Genomic DNA, 17500 nt, shown 5'->3' on the forward strand with positions numbered 1-17500 from the left:
AAAGGTATAATATTGATATGTTACAGGAATACTACTGATATACTACAGGTATAATACTGATATGTTACAGGTATACTACTCATATACTACAGGTATCAGTTATAATACTGATGAAGTACAGCAGGAAAAACAGAGAAGATGGAAGGTTTGTGTCACTTTCAAATACTGTCATATATATATATATATAATTGTTTTTTGGGAGGTATGGGGGAGAGAGGGGAGGACATGCAGCAAATCACGACTGGCAGGAATCTAATCCGGGTCCCTGCCATACGCACTGAGCCTAAACGCACTCTGCAGGAAGCCCTGGGGCGCCCCCTGTGTCTGTTTCTATTTATTCTCCCTCTGTGACACCCGGATGTCAGATCCAGGATCGATAAACTTCTACCTTCTCTTAACCTTTGGGAGGTTTTTCCTGTGTGATTAATTGTGAAAATCCCCCATGAATCCATCAAGTCCCAGCATGCAGCGTGTTTGGGCCTAACTCCCCTTGACGAGGGCGTTGACAGGAATGAATCACAGCAAAACTATTTCGAAGCTCAAAACAACCTGCAAAAAACAACGCTTGGCCTCATGTGAGTGCACACTGAAACACCGTGACTCAGACCACGGTGGAAACAAGGTGATTTCATACAAGGGGAAGGTCAGCCCCCCGTTACAAGGGGAGTAACTGCAATATTCATGAAAGTGTCTGAAATACAGGGGAAACCCCAGTATTTCAGACACAATGAATCAAAGTGAAGGAAGCCTTAAGATCATCTCAAACGGCTCCTGTTCCCCCATTCAGCCCACGGCTGCTATCAGTGACAGCAGGGCGTACAGTGGTGCTGGTGCCCATAGTCCCCCTATCAGCATCAGTACTGCGAGTTAATTAGCAGCTCTATCGCTAGAGGCTCGGTATCTCCATGGGCGGAGGGGGGAAGTGGAGTCCATCGAGGAATGAAGCGTAAAGCGCTGAGCGTACGTTTATTGTGTTGTTGTTGTCGAAACATTGTTGGATTTGTTTGTTCCCTGACCCGACCTTGATTACATTGAGATCTTCATCCTGTTTTCTTTGAAATGATCCAACGCTAGGTAAGAAGGCAGAAGCGCTGCTGTGTAGATGAGAACATGCAGGAAGAGGCGGCTGTGGGCTTGAGGGGCTTCGCAAAGTGTCCTTGAACGTTTGGAATGAAAACCAATTTGAAGTTCTGTGTCTCCGCTGTTTTTTTTGAGTAATTGTCTAAGTTGTCGCGGTTAGTCTTTAAAGAGTAAGCCTTTAATTCTCTATTGGAAAAGTGGAAAAAACTCATTTCTGCAGTTATGGCAAATGACCTCAGACTGACCAGGAACCAAAAGCCCTGTGAAAAGGCAGATGGATAAAAGAAGGTCACGACTGCAACTCTCATCTAGCTTCTTGTAATAATGGGATCCCAGCCACATGCAAGGCTCCACAGCACAAAGTGTGTGTAGTTTGGCTTCCTCGAGTAACCAACACGACATTTGGAGCCAGCGAACCAGGCTGCTAGGCAACCGTATCAGAACGAGCCTGCGTGTGTGTGTGTGTGTGTGTGTGTGTGTGTGTGTGTGTGTGTGTGTGTGTGTGCGCGTTACATTATGATTAAGACACCAGCTGAGGAAAGACGTGAGCTTCACACACAGGTTTACATTCCATGTGCCCATCACAATACGACGCACTGAGACGGGCCGTCTTGTTCCAGTGATCCTGTTACCCAAAGACACCAAATGAACACGGCTGTGTGTCCCTTAAAACAATATCCCAGAATGCTAAATATCCAAGCACAAACTAGGCAGCAGCCGCTCTCTATAATACCCTCTCTTTAAGAGAACCCTATTCAGTAAGGTGGAGAAAAGAGGTAAGAGGATTAGGAAAATATGAAACGCTTTTCTGAAGAAGGACTGGGAGGGAGAGATAGAGAGAGAGAGAGAGAGAGAGAGAGAGGGAGAGGGAGGGAGAGATAGAGAGAGAGAGAGAGAGAGAGAGAGGGAGAGATAGAGGGAGGGAAAAGGTGAGGGAGAGACAGAGGGATGGACAGAGGAAGAGAGAGAGATGGAGAGAGGGACAGCAAGAGAGAGAGAGAGAGAGAGAGCCGATGGAGCAATATTAGCGACATTCCATGTAAGGTCTTAAGTTGAACGCCCTCCTCACTCTCCAACCCTGACTGAACAACATGATACTCACAGTACGAACCTCGAACCTTCTGTGCTATGAAATAATGTCAAAGTCATGGTCCACATTTCATATCCAATTATTTTCAAAAGTTTGAATACACTTTGATCTCCTCTCTAAAATGGCCATGAATGGGTGTAAAAGCCCCCACTCCCACTCAACATTGATATCAAAACGTTCAGAAAATCCACACTCCTGAGATGTGTACAGAAATCCAAACGCCGCAAACAAGCGATCTATCTTCCTGCTTCTCTCTGCACACAGACCTATTTACTCAGGGTTTCCATGATGCAAGCTCTTCAATTATTCAAGCCATATTTAATTGTACATGTCTCCCTGCCATGATAACCCGAACTGGGGCAGGGGGGGGGGGAATTGTCACATTGACACGCGGATCACATTCACAACATCTGTCAGAAACAATGTATGCATGAGAAAGAAGAGACGGTCTGCATGCCCGCCGCAATGTTGCATATTTCAGCGTGTTCTGAGTGGGTTACGCCACAAACAGACATCCTGTCCCCCGCTGGGCATACGCACACAAGACCCTGACATCTGGGGACGCTTTGGCGTGTTTCAATAAGATTCTTATAGCAGCCATGGTAGCGTGGTGGTCTTTAATTGTTTGATTAGGAACAGGAAGGAAGGCGTTGCGTGGAGCTAGCTTGTTGCTATGGGTGCAGAGAGGGAGAGTGTGAGAGCTGGAGAGAGAGCGAGGGAACAGACAGGGTCTCTGCTAGACGCTGAGCTGAACTCTCCTTCTTTGTCCTCCAAAGGAAGCCCTGCGCTACATCTACTCATCCTAGCGCGTAGCATTACACACAACGTTCTTGTCTGCTTACTGTAATGGATATTTATACTGGGGAAACATTGCCTATTATATAAGAACACTTTAATGCGCAGTCATGAGAATCTCCATCATCTCTGAGTGCATATATGTGCATGTGAGCCCGTGTTTTCATTTGCTCAACGCAAACCTACTGTACGGCCCAGCCTCAAGGACACCAGCAGAGTTTACACAGGCAGAGAGACGGAGCCAATAGGGGACTATAGGAGGGCTAGTGTGTGTGTGTGTGTGTGTGTGTGTGTGTGTGTCTGCATGCGGGCATGTGTGTGTGTGTGTGTGTGTGTGTCTGTGTGTGTGTGTGTGTGTGTGTGTGTGTGTGTGTGTGTGTGTGTGTGAATGTGCTCCCACCCACACTAATACCTCACACCCTGCCCTTGATGGTGGAATTGGGACAGTGAGTTGCCATGGTAACAGGCCACATCACGGTCGCCAGGGCAACGATACGAGAGAGGAAGAGAGATAGGAAGAGAGAAAGAGAGAGAGAGAGAGAGAGAGAGAGAGAGAGGGTTATAGAGAGGGAAATGGAGAGAGAGGGAGAGAGCAAGAGAGAAGGAGAGAGAGAAAGAGAGAGAGAGGGAGAGAGAGGGAGAGTAAGAGAGAGGCTGTGATGCAGCAGTTGTCAGGGAAACCGAATCGAAGGGAGAAGAGGAGGAGAGGAAGGACAGTAACAAACCAAGGCGAATAAAAAATAAGTTGCGTAGGAGAGAAGGAAACTAGAAAGGTAAGAGCTGAGGAGAATAAAAAGGCAGGAGGTTTGTAAAGAGAGTCAGGGTGACGGCATTCATTCCACGAGGGATAGAGAATCTCCCTCTGTGATGCTCTGGGAAGTTTGAACAAACTGGGGTTGGAGGCACAGCATGGGGCAACATGAGTGAAGCCCAAACCAAACCCCCTAAACATACTGCTGCAGTTACCAGCGCTGGGTGAGGCGGTGCTGGAGGAGCAGGTGATGGAGGAAGCTGAGGGGAGCCTGAACACTGGGACGAAGGCTCTGTGACCGAGGGCAGAGGGGGGGTGCGACCAAAGTCACACTCCCCCAGGAGAGGCCTCCCACTGTCGAGTCACGCTGCTGGCTTATTCCAATCATGAGACCGCTCCGGCGGAGCCGGGGGGGGGGGTCATTGTGTCTAAGTAGTCAATGAGTGTGCGTTTGTGCGTGTGTGTGTGTGTGTGTGTGTGTGTTTGTGTGTGTGTGTGTGTGTGCCTTTGTGTGTGTATGTGTGTGAGTTTGTGTTTGTGTTTGCCTGAAAAGTTGAACATTTTTCAACGTCTTGACGGAGCCGACGGATCCAACGGAACGGATGGATCCACAATGCATTGCGGCTCCGCCCCAGTCAAAGTCAATGGGATCCGACGGATGCAGTGGGCAAGAAGTATTACGAGGGGATGCTTGTGAGGAGATGAGTTTAAGCACCAGGAGACAAAGGAGAAATCTGCAACCATATTGCTTCACATTATATTTTACTGATGGGAGGGAATGGAGGGGAGAGACGGGCGGGAGGGGAGAGACGGGCAGGAGGGGAGAGACAGGCAGGAGGGGAGAGACGGGTGTGAGCGAAGAGACGGGCAGGAGTGGAGAGACGGGCGGGAGGGGAGAGACGGGCGGGAGGAGAGAGAGGGAGGGAGGAGAGGGAGGGAGGGAGGAGAGGGAGGGAGGGAGGGATGAGAGAGAGGGAGGGAGGAGAGGGAGGGAGGGAGGAGAGGGAGGGAGGGAGGGACGAGAGAGAGGGAGGGAGGAGAGGGAGGTAGGGAGGAGAGGGAGGAGAGGGAGGGAGGGAGGGAGGGAGGAGAGGGAGGGAGGGAGGGACAGGAGGAGGAGAGGAGGGAGGGATAGGAGGGAGGGAGGAGAGGGAGGGAGGGACAGGAGGAGAGGAGGGAGGGATAGGAGGGAGGAGAGGAGTGATAGGGTATTCCGATGGGTACTCTGATGTCAACAAAAAGCGCTGTCCTGGGCTGGGTCCCTGTGCTTCATTTAGAAGGGTTTAGTTAAAAGGTGAAGAGTTAAGAGACGATTTGTTTCCAGCTCCCAGATATTAGTGAGTGAACAGATATGCTCAGTGAGAATATCTGTTCTGGGTGCCTCCCTGCCTTCCTCAGTACCAGACATCTTGGATTCAGACCGCTCCCAGCTCATTTATGGTACCTCTCCCCTGATTCACTGCGGGAACCCTCTCTCCTGTCATCCCCTTCTGGCTCCTGTGTTGTCATAGCGCCACCAAGGTGCCTGTAACGCACGGCTGCTCAGTGCACAGAGATGAAGGGAGGGAGCATTTTCTAAAATTTTCTCTCTTCTGTTAACGCTCAAATCGTACCTACAGCATCTTTAATGTATTCCTATTAATCAGCCACTGGCTGTTATTGCCCCGGTAGCCAGTATGCCAGACCTATTTCCACGCATTGCTGATAAGATGTGTGTTGCCGCCTGTGTGTTGCCACCTGTGTGTTGCTGAATTTCTTATTTTTTAAATTCCACTGAAGTAAAAATCTGTTAATAAAAAAACTACTCAACAGTGTGTTTTTTGAGTACGGAAGGGGTAAACCATGAAGGGTTAATCATTTTACAACAACGGCAAACCACAGAGGATAATGCACACCCTTGGAACGTTATTGACCAATCAGGATGAAGTGTTTAACCGTGCTGTGGTATCATTCTCTCTATAGGGTTCTCTGCGGTAGTGAACCTGATCAGGGCATCAAACTCTAGGCACTGGACTGCAAGTGCTCTCCTATGGGAGAAACTAAGCGCCGATCAAACTTTGGCCTCTTGCCAAATTGCCAGAACTTGCCGCTAGTGCAGAGCGTCTTTTACGCTCAAAGTTCAAAATACAAAATCGTGTTTGCATGACCTTTTGATCTTTTGACCATGGCTGGTACCACTACCACTTCTGCTACTTATTTTTACTATTTACTTATTTACTTGTATTGTTGCTGTCATGTGGAGGTGTATGGCTGTTGAGGAACCAAGCCTAAGAATTTTACTCTTGTACAATAAGATGTAATAAAAGTAATTCTGATTCTGATTATTTTCAAAGAGCAACCAATGATAAAAGCCGAACGTGATGGAGCCAGAAGTGACACAGAAGAAGAATGGAAGAAGAGGTAGTATACAAATATAGTTAAATCCAAAGCTAAAGTTAGCTTAGCTGTACGTTGCTATGGGGTTGCTATGCTTGCGGTGACTAAAAAAACATTATCTTAGCAACAGCATATATATATATATATATATATATATATATATATATATATATATATGTATATATATTCCATGTTTTCAGAACATATCAGGCAGTCTGGTGTGGAGCTCACCGCAGGAAGAATAAACACACATTGATCCATCCGTTCCTTTTCATGTACCCTGCTGTACATGGATGACATAGTAGTAGACTCTTATCATGTGAAGGGGCTTAATGGCGGAGCCAGTTCAGAGCGTTTCTGCCCTAATTATGTGAAGGGGGCTTGAGGCGCTATCAAACCAACCTGAGTCTGTAGACTCCTATAGAACGCCCCTCTTTAGAACGCCATTGAATGTTCCCCACTCCAACAGCGTCTGTGTCTCATAGAGCAGCCTCAGCGCAGCGGGAGGCTGCAGCATCAGCTGTAACACAGGGATCCAGAGACATGTTTCAGGGGCGCGGGACATGGAGGGGACTTCGGGGTCACAATTTAACTCCAAAGCCAAGGCTGTGCAGGTCACACGTTGTCAGCTAGCGGACCCCCAACCCCAGGCAGCTAAACCCCGACCACCCATCCTCCCCCCTGCGCCCTGTTAGCGGCTGAAGCCAGCACCCTTCTTTCCTTCATGTCTATATGCGGTGGTGCCGTTTGATTCTTCCAAGGCTCGTGTTTGCACTGATGAAAGGTAAACATAGGGTAGATATGGGTTGCAGACCCTGGCCTCCTGACTGAGACTCCTCATTTCCTTGGGAGCTCACACAGTTAAAACACGGGAAATAAAACGTCACTTGACTCCGCCATGCATTTGACCAACATACAGCATACAGAGAAAGAGAGAAATCGAGGGAGAGAGAGAGAGAGAGGGAGGGAGAGAAAGAGAGAGAGAGAAAGAGGATGATAGAGGGAGAGACAGACAGAGGGAGAGAGAGAGAGGGAGCGACAGAGAGAAAGGGAGAGAGAAAGAGAGATAGAGGGAGAGAGAGACAGCGAGAGAGGGAGAGAGACAGCGAGAGAGTGAGCGAGAAAGAGAGAGCGAGATAGAGAGAGAGAGAGGGAGAGATTGAGGGAGCGACAGAGAGAAAGGGAGAGAAAGAGAGAGAGAGGGAGAGCGAGACAGCGAGAGAGGGAGAGAGACAGCGAGAGAGCGAGCGAGAAGAGAGAGAGAGAGAGAGAGAGAGAGAGAGAGAGAGAGAGAGAGAGAGAGAAAGAGAGAGTGTGTACCAGTGGCTGGGAGGATGAAAGCAGAGAGGGAATGCGTGCAGACAGTGATAAACAGGAGCGCAGGGGGATGGTGTCTGATGAATGCGACTCACCTATCCACTTGTCGTTGCCGTACCAGGACAGATTGCCTTTGGTGCTGTCATAGTATCCAATCTTCTTGTAGCTTCCTCCTATGCACGGGCCAGAGACGGAGACAGAGTGAGGACCAGGGAGAGATCATGTCTTCTCACACACATAATGAATGTTTGCATGGATCTGCGCACAACGATGAAAGTGGGACAAAGTGCCGTGTAAACCCATATGGAAATGTACAACTGGATTGTAAATCACCATCTCCCTCATCTAGGTTTGGCATCCCCCACGGCCGCAAACATGAAAAGATGCCAGAGGCAAAATAGAGAAGAGTGCTTTAACCCTCTGTTCTGTGCAGCGTTTAGCCGAGTATCTTAAAGAGTTCTTTAATTCCTCTTTTTTGTTAAATTCTCTACAAGATTTCAAGGTTGAAATCAGCTTCCACTTTAGCATATGTACTGCGTCATAGAATCCTCGGTATTAGCAGACACGTGTTCATCAGTTAAGAGACCAAGGCAAAACGGGACCGTTTCAATGGCTCCTTTAATCTCAGACAAAAAATAGCAATAAAAGCACAGCTAAGCGCTCTAAAGTGAGATGCAATTGGCCAACAAAGCAGCCCTGGAGTAACACCCCCTGGACATCCGATGAAGGTCAGTGGACGAGAGCAAAGCCGGTCGCGGATCGTTTGCTCTAAAAAAACCAAACTGCTGCAGTTTACAGCTGTTTTAGAACTGGACTGACGTCCACCATACTCTGCGACAGACGATATGAGATTTCTTGCGCATTTAAATTTCTTTCATGACGATTGAACATGAATTAATACGGATCATTTCACACGTCAAAAAGGATATGCAAATAAACAACACGCAGAATTTCTTATTGAATCGTTTTTGCATCCCATTTGCATCCCATTGTTTCGTTTCTTTCACTATGAACAATGCATGAGTTGATGTGCTTTGAATGCATTGAAAGCTGTATTCATCTTCTGGTCAAATGTGTGTGCATTGTGCGCTGCTGTGATGTTTCTATTTATCCGATGGTCAACTGGACATGCAGAACGTGATCAAATGAGTATAAGAGCACATCTAACAATGCTCAATGACCGCCTCATTGCTCTGATTTCATTTATTCATTGATTAGAACCATAATACGCTTAAAAACGCATGTGAATATTCCTGAAATAGTGGCAAAACCTGTCCATATAAAACAATAGTTTTCCAGCAAGAAATCTTGGTGACAATGAGATTGAGCTTAATAAAGCATGTGTTTATATGTGCGCTCTTTATTCAGCGTGGGGAGGGCCGGGGTCTACAGAGAGCTCCTCAGCGCTGGAGACAAAGCTCGGCCTGAGAGCATGGCTGTCTGGGTGCGGATCATGGAGCTGAAGCGGCGCGGCTCCTTTTCCCACAGTGGGAGTGTCTCACAGCCAGGACCGCGGCGCTCTGAGAGGAGTCCAGTCCTCGTCTGGCTGAGGGCAAAGCCTGCCACACAGCAACGCTCACATGCTGGATCGGGAAGAAAACATGTGCAGCTCAACCGTAATGACCAATTCCCTGCCAGGACAATGGTCTGGATTGAGAAAGCATTAGCTGCAAGACGGAGAACAAGCCTAGTGTTTAATCATGCCCCATTCTACCGACCCCGTCTAATGTACTACAAAACAAACCCCCCACCCAATTGCAGCTATGCAGTCACAGATAGCGCAGTGTTTTGTCGGCAGGGACACAAAGAGCCAGACGGATTGAACACAGGAACACAGCAACACAGGCGTGCAGGGATCAAAACGTTCCCTCGGATCAAACCGGGACCCCGCATGAAGGAGCAGGTGCGGAGAGAGAGACAACGCGCTAACACACTATCGTCCCACACGAAAACACACACTCCCACACGCACACACACACTCTCACACGCACACACACACACTCTCACACACACACACACACACACACACACACACACACACACACACACTCACTCACACGCAAACACACTCTCACACACACACACACGCACACACACACACACACACACACACACACACACACTCACTCACACGCAAACACACACTTTCACACGCATGCACACACTCTTACACGCGCACACAGACTCACACAAGCACCCACACTCTCACACTCTTCCCTCGCAGATGAAAGGATGACGGCACTAAATGTGTGTAATTATTGACAAGGGGAAAGGGGAAGAAAATAATTGTCATAACGAAATGCATGAGTGCTCGGAATCCCCCCCCCATCCCTCCACCGCCCCCCCCTTCCTGACAACACATACACACGCAAACAAACATATATATGCAAGCACACACACCCACATGCATACAGACAAACACACACATGCACACACACACACACACACACACACACACACACACACACACACACACACAAGCACAAACAAACACACACACACAAATGCCAACCCCCCCCCCACACACACACACACACACACACACACACAAACACATACACACAAAGAAGCAAAAAATGCTTTTCGCCAAGTCAGTATATTTGTGAATGCATTTCTTAATTTCATCGTTTAATGATTGAACAGATAGCTGCTGTGTGCGCGTTAGCCAGCCACCAACACAACTGAGATAAACCCTTAAACAACTCCATTTGAGTCTGAGATCCAGCAAGCCTCCTGTATGATAGCAGATCTTCCGAGGGGAGACGGCACAGAGTCTGGGCCGGAAATGTAACATCTGAAGGACCAGAGTCACGCCTTGATTCCTGTGGGGCTACGGAGATGGTCAACCGAGGCGAATGTTCCAGAAGGGGACTCTGATGAGTGTGTTTCTACAGACGCCCGTCCTCAGCTCGCTGGCCTCAAACCTTTGTTGAAGTTCACTCCTTCTGGCCGAGTTTGTGTTCGCTGTCTGTCTGTTACGTGCTCACTGAACCCCGCCCCCAGCCACAGGATGGGTCTAAATTAATACAATGTGAGGTGAAAGTGAAGCCAAAGTGAGACGCCCTGGTCACCAAGATTGGAGCGAGCCTGCTGTCAGACTTTAGATGATTCATCTGAACTCGGATTTGGGAGACTAAAGGCGTTTCCGTATACATGTTACTAATAAGGTGTCCAGTACATGTCCCGTACTGGACACCTTATTATTCCTACCATCTCCAGCCGCACTATGAAGTATCTTTGAATAACAACCACACAGGGGGACGCAATTGAGGATAACTTTAACCAAATGACAGACTTGTCACGTTAAATCAAAGCTAATTTGCAAGCGAAATGAAAGTCGCTTTTGTCGGAAATTCTTCACCATCCGGTAAAATATTCAAGCAGCGATATTAACTTTTTATGCATGTTCTTTTTGTGTAATTCTAGAAGGAGGAGGCTCTTCAGGGGGAACATTGAGACCCTAAATCCTACATTCAAAGGGAATACTTATTTAAGAAAGATCTAAATTAAAAGAAAGCAAAAAGTTTTCATTCATCTGCAATTTAATAATAAAAAAGGATTTGAATATGCAGTAGCATCGCTCCAAAACATATTTCATAATTATTAGAAATGCCAGGCTCAGACCATAGACTTTTCCCCTCCCCTCAGCGACCGCGTCCATCCTCCCCCCTGCCCCTCCCTGATACCTGGGGTCCCTGTGAAGCCTGCTGCTCTTTTGCCTTTGGACTTTAAAGATTTAGGGACCTTGAACTATACTTACATCCCTATTTTGTATTCTATTTTATTTACAAAACATACCGGCAACAGTGGACAGTCAAACTCTCTCTCATTGGATGTTTTGGAAACAAACTTTGAGTCTGACACTGCATCACCTGCTTTCTCTGTGGGGTAAAAATAGTATGAAAAATAGGATTTAGGGGTTAATGGAAACACCCCAAAACTGTTTTTCGCCACTACAGCTGTATTTGTCATTGTCGCCTCTCTAGTGTTTGGCCTTTTCCAAGCCAATTCGCGGGACTGAGATTTTGAGTTTCCTTTTTTTTCCTTTCCTATTATCTGCCTTTTTCGTTCCATTTCCTGAGTTCTGGTCTGCATCTGAATCCTATATCCTGTTGGCTCCTGGTGCTCAGCCCTGGTCACTGCCGGAAATGACATAAGGAAACAGTGCACCCATAGTGTTGGTAAAGGCCGCTCAACGTACCTTGGAGCTGCTCTATGAGGGTCCAAGCCATCCTGGACCCCTGGGCATCAAACACAACGTGGCCCTGGAGGATGGGAAGAATCACCGGGTTTCAGGTTCTTTCATCGTTTCTCGTTTCTACCCTAACCCTAACCCTAACCCTAACACTGTTGCTTCCCTTCTCCAGTGATTCTGGTCATTTTTTGAAAATGTTCTCTTTGTCAAAAGACAGAGCCAGAGAGAGAGAGAGAGAGAGAGAGAGAGAGAGAGAGAGAGAGAGAGAGAGAGAGAGAGAGAGAGAGAGAGTGAGAGAGAGAGAGAGAGAGAGATAGAGAGAGAGAGAGAATCTGTTGGTGTTTCCGAAGCAGAAGGCAGAAGCAGCACTAACAGCTGCTGCCGAGGAAGATTTTTAAAGGGGGTGTTAACTGCTTTACCGCTTGTGTTGCGGTAAAACTTTCACCGTCTCTATCGCAGCGTTCTTCGCTTAATGCTGCATGACCCCCCACTGTTACCTGGCAACGTATGTGCATGAATTTCTCAGGGGAATACATTAACACTGGTTGTACTTTTTGTAATTGTTTTAGGTGGTTCAAAATGCCAAATTATGTTCTTTCAAGCTAACGTGTTTTACTGTTGTGAAACCATTGCACCTACAAAGGAAAGGTCACGAGCAACTTGACAATATTGTTTAGCAAAAATACATTTCCTAACTTGTCTTTTTTTGGTCCGCTTCAACAGAGCTACATCCCACATGGAGGCGCAATGAAACAAGTCATATATTAAGGTTCATCTTGCATCAAGCATCACAAATGCCTGAGTCAAATAGATGACTAGACGGGGGGGGGGGGGGGGGGGGGGGGGGGTCCATGCTTACAGAAACACCCTCAAAGGAGCTGGTGTTGAGGGCGCGGTAGATCTCGGCCGTGATGTCCCGGTTGTTGTAGTTGAAGTCCTCCAGCCTGCGGCCCTTGGCCCGGAGGGGCCCCACGGTCTTGTTGAGGGCCAGAGCCATGGCCCAGATGGCATCGTAGGCCAGCGGGGCCTCCTGGAAGCCCCCCGTCTCCTCCGGATTCTTGCCCCCCAGCTCGGACATCAGCTGGGCCAGGAATTCTTGGGACGTCTGCCAAGAGAGAGAGAGCAGAAGGAGCGGGGTTACTTCTGTTCTGGTCGCATGTAATCGAATCATCATTTATTCATCCACGTTAGCTGTGGTTTTATACGTGCTTGTGTGCATTTTTTGTGTGTTTGTGTGTTGGGCTGTCTGATAGCGGCAAACACCGACAACAGTTTGGTGACGAGTATCCTGCTCTTTGATAGGCTGCAGATGGGCGCAGGGCTGGGATGGATGGAGGGCATGGAGGGCATGGAGGGCCGCTTACAGCGGTGCTCCTTTGTACAGTGACCAAACCTAACTCTCACCAGAGCGGTAGAGGATTGTAGAGAGATGTTTGGCAGACCGCCAGTACATTTTGAGCATTCCAGGGCCATGCCCAGACCTTGTTTGGAATGTGAACAAAGCAGAGATCGGACAGCGCCCTCCCATCAATATCACGGAGCAGCTCATTGGTCAGCAGCCAGGGGCCGTGCATATGGGATGGCACCCCCGAGCTTGGGTTCACAATACAAGCTCGACCTTAAGCTTATAATTGAAATGCGTAATCAGACACAAATTATAAGCATGACAACGTAGAGCAACCGCAAGGCTGATGGTGTGAAACCTCTTTGTGGAGCAGGCAGCAAAAGTGGAAGCTGGGATGATATCAGACACGCCCCCCAACAGACTCAATGTCGGCCCTACACCGTACACATTGTTCACTTATAACCGAACTCGGGTAAAGGTTACTGACTCGGATATCAGCTAATAACAGGTTAATAATGTGTATCATCTTAGACACTGAACCCTTTCCGTTTTCTCCCCCTGAAATTGCGTTTATGTCCTCCTCAAGCTGACAAAATAAATCACTTCATTAACTTGCTTTTAGCCTCTCGGCGAAACACGGTTTTGGTTTGATCACTGAACGGTGACGGCCCGTTGGTCAAGACCAGTGGGGTCTCCATGGAGACCGGAAATCAATGTTCAAAATTCGGAAACCAAACAAAATAAATCATACCGTTGAACACAGCCTTTTTACCCACACCACAACACGACCATCCTGTGTGGGCTGGTGTTTCACAACAGACGCATTTAAACACTGGGTATTGTTGACCAATCGCAGGAAGTGGTGCATTGGGGGTATATAATCGGAAATAAATGAATGAGCTGCTGAATTATGAGGCAAAAATGGGGGATTATTGAACGTCAAACTGAATTCATCATGGCGAATATCATTGTGTGTCACCGTCCGTCTGAAGCAACCAGAATATATTAAATGGATCTCCAACCAATCAAACAGATTTTATTGTTGGCTATAGTATAAAAATAAAAAGGCAACAAAAGTGTGAGTGCTGTTGTGTCATCGACACAAGACCAGCATGTCATCAGATAAGCGTGATGCTTGGTTGTAAGGGAAATTCAGATCCCAGCCACACTAGACCGCTGCACCAAACCGTACCACGCCGAGCCAGCACAGTGTACAGGGAAAACACCATTACAATACTTTATCACTATGTCGTGACAAAGTGAAAATAGTGAAAGTCCTACTTATTTTTGCAATACCCGAAAATCCCCCAAATCTTCTGGAGTTTCTTTGTCTTCACCAACGTGACCTTCCCACCCAGTTTGCACTGGAGAATATTTTGAGTAGATTCCATAAAAAACAAACTGACAAATGTTGCTCGTTTTTATTTTCCCTTTTCAAAAAGAGACAAGTCAAACAGCTATGAAATCTTGACTATGGAGGGTTGGAAACAGTGTGTTTTACGCTCACTCCACTGCAGAGCTAATCAGTCCGTTATTGATTTAGGCTAACTCAGTCCGACCGAGCGCTGGGCTGATTGAGGAATAAATCGGTACAGTGCTTCTATTTTTGACGATGGTTAAGCAGAATATAACCGTATTTTAACCAAAAGTATCACTTTAAATTCAGAACGGCGCCTCAACCAAATCCCATGAAGTGAAAATGGATGTTTTGCCGTGGCCTTTCCCCCCGGCCCCGGCCCAGAGGGGATGCCCCCCCCCCCAGCATCTGACCACCGTCACTCTGCTGTTTGGACCGTGTCACATGAGATTTCCTGCTTCTCAAGTGTTCGCTCTAGCTGAACGGCCGGCTGACAGCTGACAGGAAGGCCCTGAATGTTAATCAGAAACAGGAACTTGAGCGTATTCCAACCTGTCAGCGCTACAGTGCAGAGGAGCCTCAGCAAGAGCAGACTTAAGATGAGCCGCAGTCATTAAACATCGATGTTGTTCACCAGCCGCTGGGCATGGTACTCCAAATCGTTTGCCTCCATTCTTTATCATCTGCAGCATCATGAAGTATTAATGATGTGACTGAGCTAGCCGGCATCGCCTTGCATCGCTGATGTCTTAATGGGAGATCAGACGATTTGCAATCCTCGCTTATTTTACAAATGTCCCACACATTGGACTAACTCTTCTAGGCAAATGGGAACAAACACTGTATACATTAAGAACAAACACTGTATACATTAAGAACAAACTCTGTATACATTAAGGATAAACATTGTATACATTAAGAACAAACACTGAATACTGTGTTTCATCAGTATACAGTGAGAACAAACACTGTATACAGTATGAACAAACACTGTATACAGTGTATCATCAGTATACAGTGAGAACTCACAGAATACAGTATATCATCAGTGTACAGTATTTCATCAGTATACAGTATATCATCAGTGTACAGTATTTTATCAGTGTACAACATTTCATCAGTATACAGTATGAACTCACAGAATACAGTATCTCATCCGTTTACAGTATTTCATCAGTTTACAGTATATCATCAGTTTACAGTATAAATATTTAGGTCCCATTGAGAGGCTGTTCTTATACCCCGCCCTTCTTTATGAATGCACCCCCACCTGCTCACCGGGCGTGTCTAACAGACAGTTGGCCCACACCGCCCGCTCCACAGCGGGGGCTCCGCTTCCGTCGGAAGGGAAACGCTCTGACCCCCACTGAGCCAAATGGCTGCAGCTATCTCGGTCGGCGAGGGACAGCGCTCCAAAGGGCTGTTCACTATGGATGACCCGTCTAAACTACCATCCACCTGTTCATCACCAGGGTTCAACGCTCCACGCGGAGGGAACCGGGACGCCTGTGGGCGGGGCCTGATGGTCTCTCTGTAGTAAGGAGGCCTGATGGTCTCTCTGTAGTAAGGAGGCCTGATGGTCTCTCTGTAGTAAGGAGGCCTGATGGTCTCTCTGTAGTAAGCAGGCTTGATGGTCTCTCTGTAGTAAGGAGGCCTGATGGTCTCTCTGTAGTAAGGAGGCTTGATGGTCTCTCTGTAGTAAGGAGGCCTGATGGTCTCTCTGTAGTAAGGAGGCTTGATGGTCTCTCTGTAGTAAGGAGGCGGGGCTTGATGCTCTCTGTACTAAAGAGGCGGGGCTTGATGCTCTCTGTACTAAGGAGGCGGGGCTTGATGCTCTCTGTACTAAGGAGGCGGGGCTTGATGCTCTCTGTACTTAGGAGGCGGGGCTTGATGCTCTCTGTAATAAGGAGGCGGGGCTTGATGGTCTCTGTAATAAGGAGGCGGGGCTTGAAGCTCTCTGTACTAAGGAGGCGGGGCTTGATGCTCTCTGTACTAAGGAGGCGGGGCTTGACGCTCTCTGTACAAAGGAGGCGGGGCTTGATGCTCTCTGTACTAAGGAGGCGAGGCTTGATGCTCTCTGTACTAAGGAGGCGGGGCTTGATGCTCTCTGTAATAAGGAGGCGGGGCTTGAAGCTCTCTGTACTAAGGAGGTGGGGCTTGATGCTCTCTGTACTAAGGAGGCGGGGCTTGACGCTCTCTGTACTAAGGAGGCGGGGCTTGATGCTCTCTGTACTAAGGAGGCGGGGCTTGACGCTCTCTGTACTAAGGAGGCGGGGCTTGACGCTCTCTGTACTCACCAGGTTAGACGCTCCGCGCACCGTCTCAGGGTTGAGCATGACGATCTCTGTGGTGACGTGGCCCTCCACCGCCTCCGTCATCTGCTCCACGGTGCAGTTGATGGACGGGTCGTGGATCTTGAACCAGTTGTCGGCGTACCAGCCGATCAGGAACCACACGTGCTTCTTGCCGTACAGCTTCTCCTTGTACACCTTGAGGAGCGGCAGACTGTTTCACCCAGATAACCACGGCACTGGCGCTTACTCATGGACATATATATAGCGCACAGCACACCAATGTATTTTATTCTAATATTTAAAGAAAGTTCTGCCTTAGTCTTTTTGTCATGTTTTACTGCTATCTCACCGTATCTTGTCTGATTATCTAGATCATACACGGACCAAACAGGAGTGCTATGAAATGTAAATGTAATAAAAACACCATCAGATAAATAACTAAAACCAAGCTCAGCTGAATGGAGGCCTCCTCCTGGAATACGTGTGCTGCTTGTTATTCTCGTTGAGTAACGAGGGATTCTGCCATTCATTCTGCTCTATGGATCCTGAGGTTGTGCTAAGTCTTTGTTTCAAGCGCGTGTTTATTGATGGCGGAGGAGTCTCTCATTGTTCTCAGTTTTCGCTATGGAGAAATTCTACAAAAGAAGGAGATGAAGAGTTTGTGTTTGCCTATCAGCGATGAGAAGATCGAAACGAGAATCGAGCTGAACCCAGTGGGATGCTCGGACCACTTTAGACGTGATGATTCGGTGAGAAAATAAAAAAATAAAAAAAAGTCCAGTAGAAAAAGCAATTGGTCCATCAAAAGACAAAGTTCACCTCACAGAAGACCTTCCGGGCCTCGGTCTCGTAGAAGAGGCCCACAATGATGCGGGCGTCCTGACGCTGAGGAGACATACG

The 17500-nt window shown here is 47.7% G+C and overlaps 1 protein-coding gene across 1 annotated transcript in view; it reads right to left on the bottom strand.

Annotated features, from left to right (window-relative positions):
* The window catches only part of gabbr1b (gamma-aminobutyric acid (GABA) B receptor, 1b), a gene marked incomplete at both ends in the record, with an annotated part of 52217 nt that overhangs the window by 18415 nt on the left and 16302 nt on the right, over positions 1 to 17500 (bottom strand). Inside the window, 5 exons of the mRNA XM_079750105.1 lie at positions 7505 to 7582; positions 11611 to 11674; positions 12464 to 12709; positions 16604 to 16795; positions 17420 to 17485. Of these exons, the coding sequence (XP_079606231.1) occupies positions 7505 to 7582; positions 11611 to 11674; positions 12464 to 12709; positions 16604 to 16795; positions 17420 to 17485 (646 nt within the window). The remainder of the gene's footprint in view (positions 1 to 7504; positions 7583 to 11610; positions 11675 to 12463; positions 12710 to 16603; positions 16796 to 17419; positions 17486 to 17500) is intronic.

The sequence above is a fragment of the Pollachius pollachius genome, assembly GCF_949987615.1.
Source record: "Pollachius pollachius genome assembly, chromosome: 13".
In the NCBI taxonomy this organism is placed as follows: domain Eukaryota; kingdom Metazoa; phylum Chordata; class Actinopteri; order Gadiformes; family Gadidae; genus Pollachius; species Pollachius pollachius.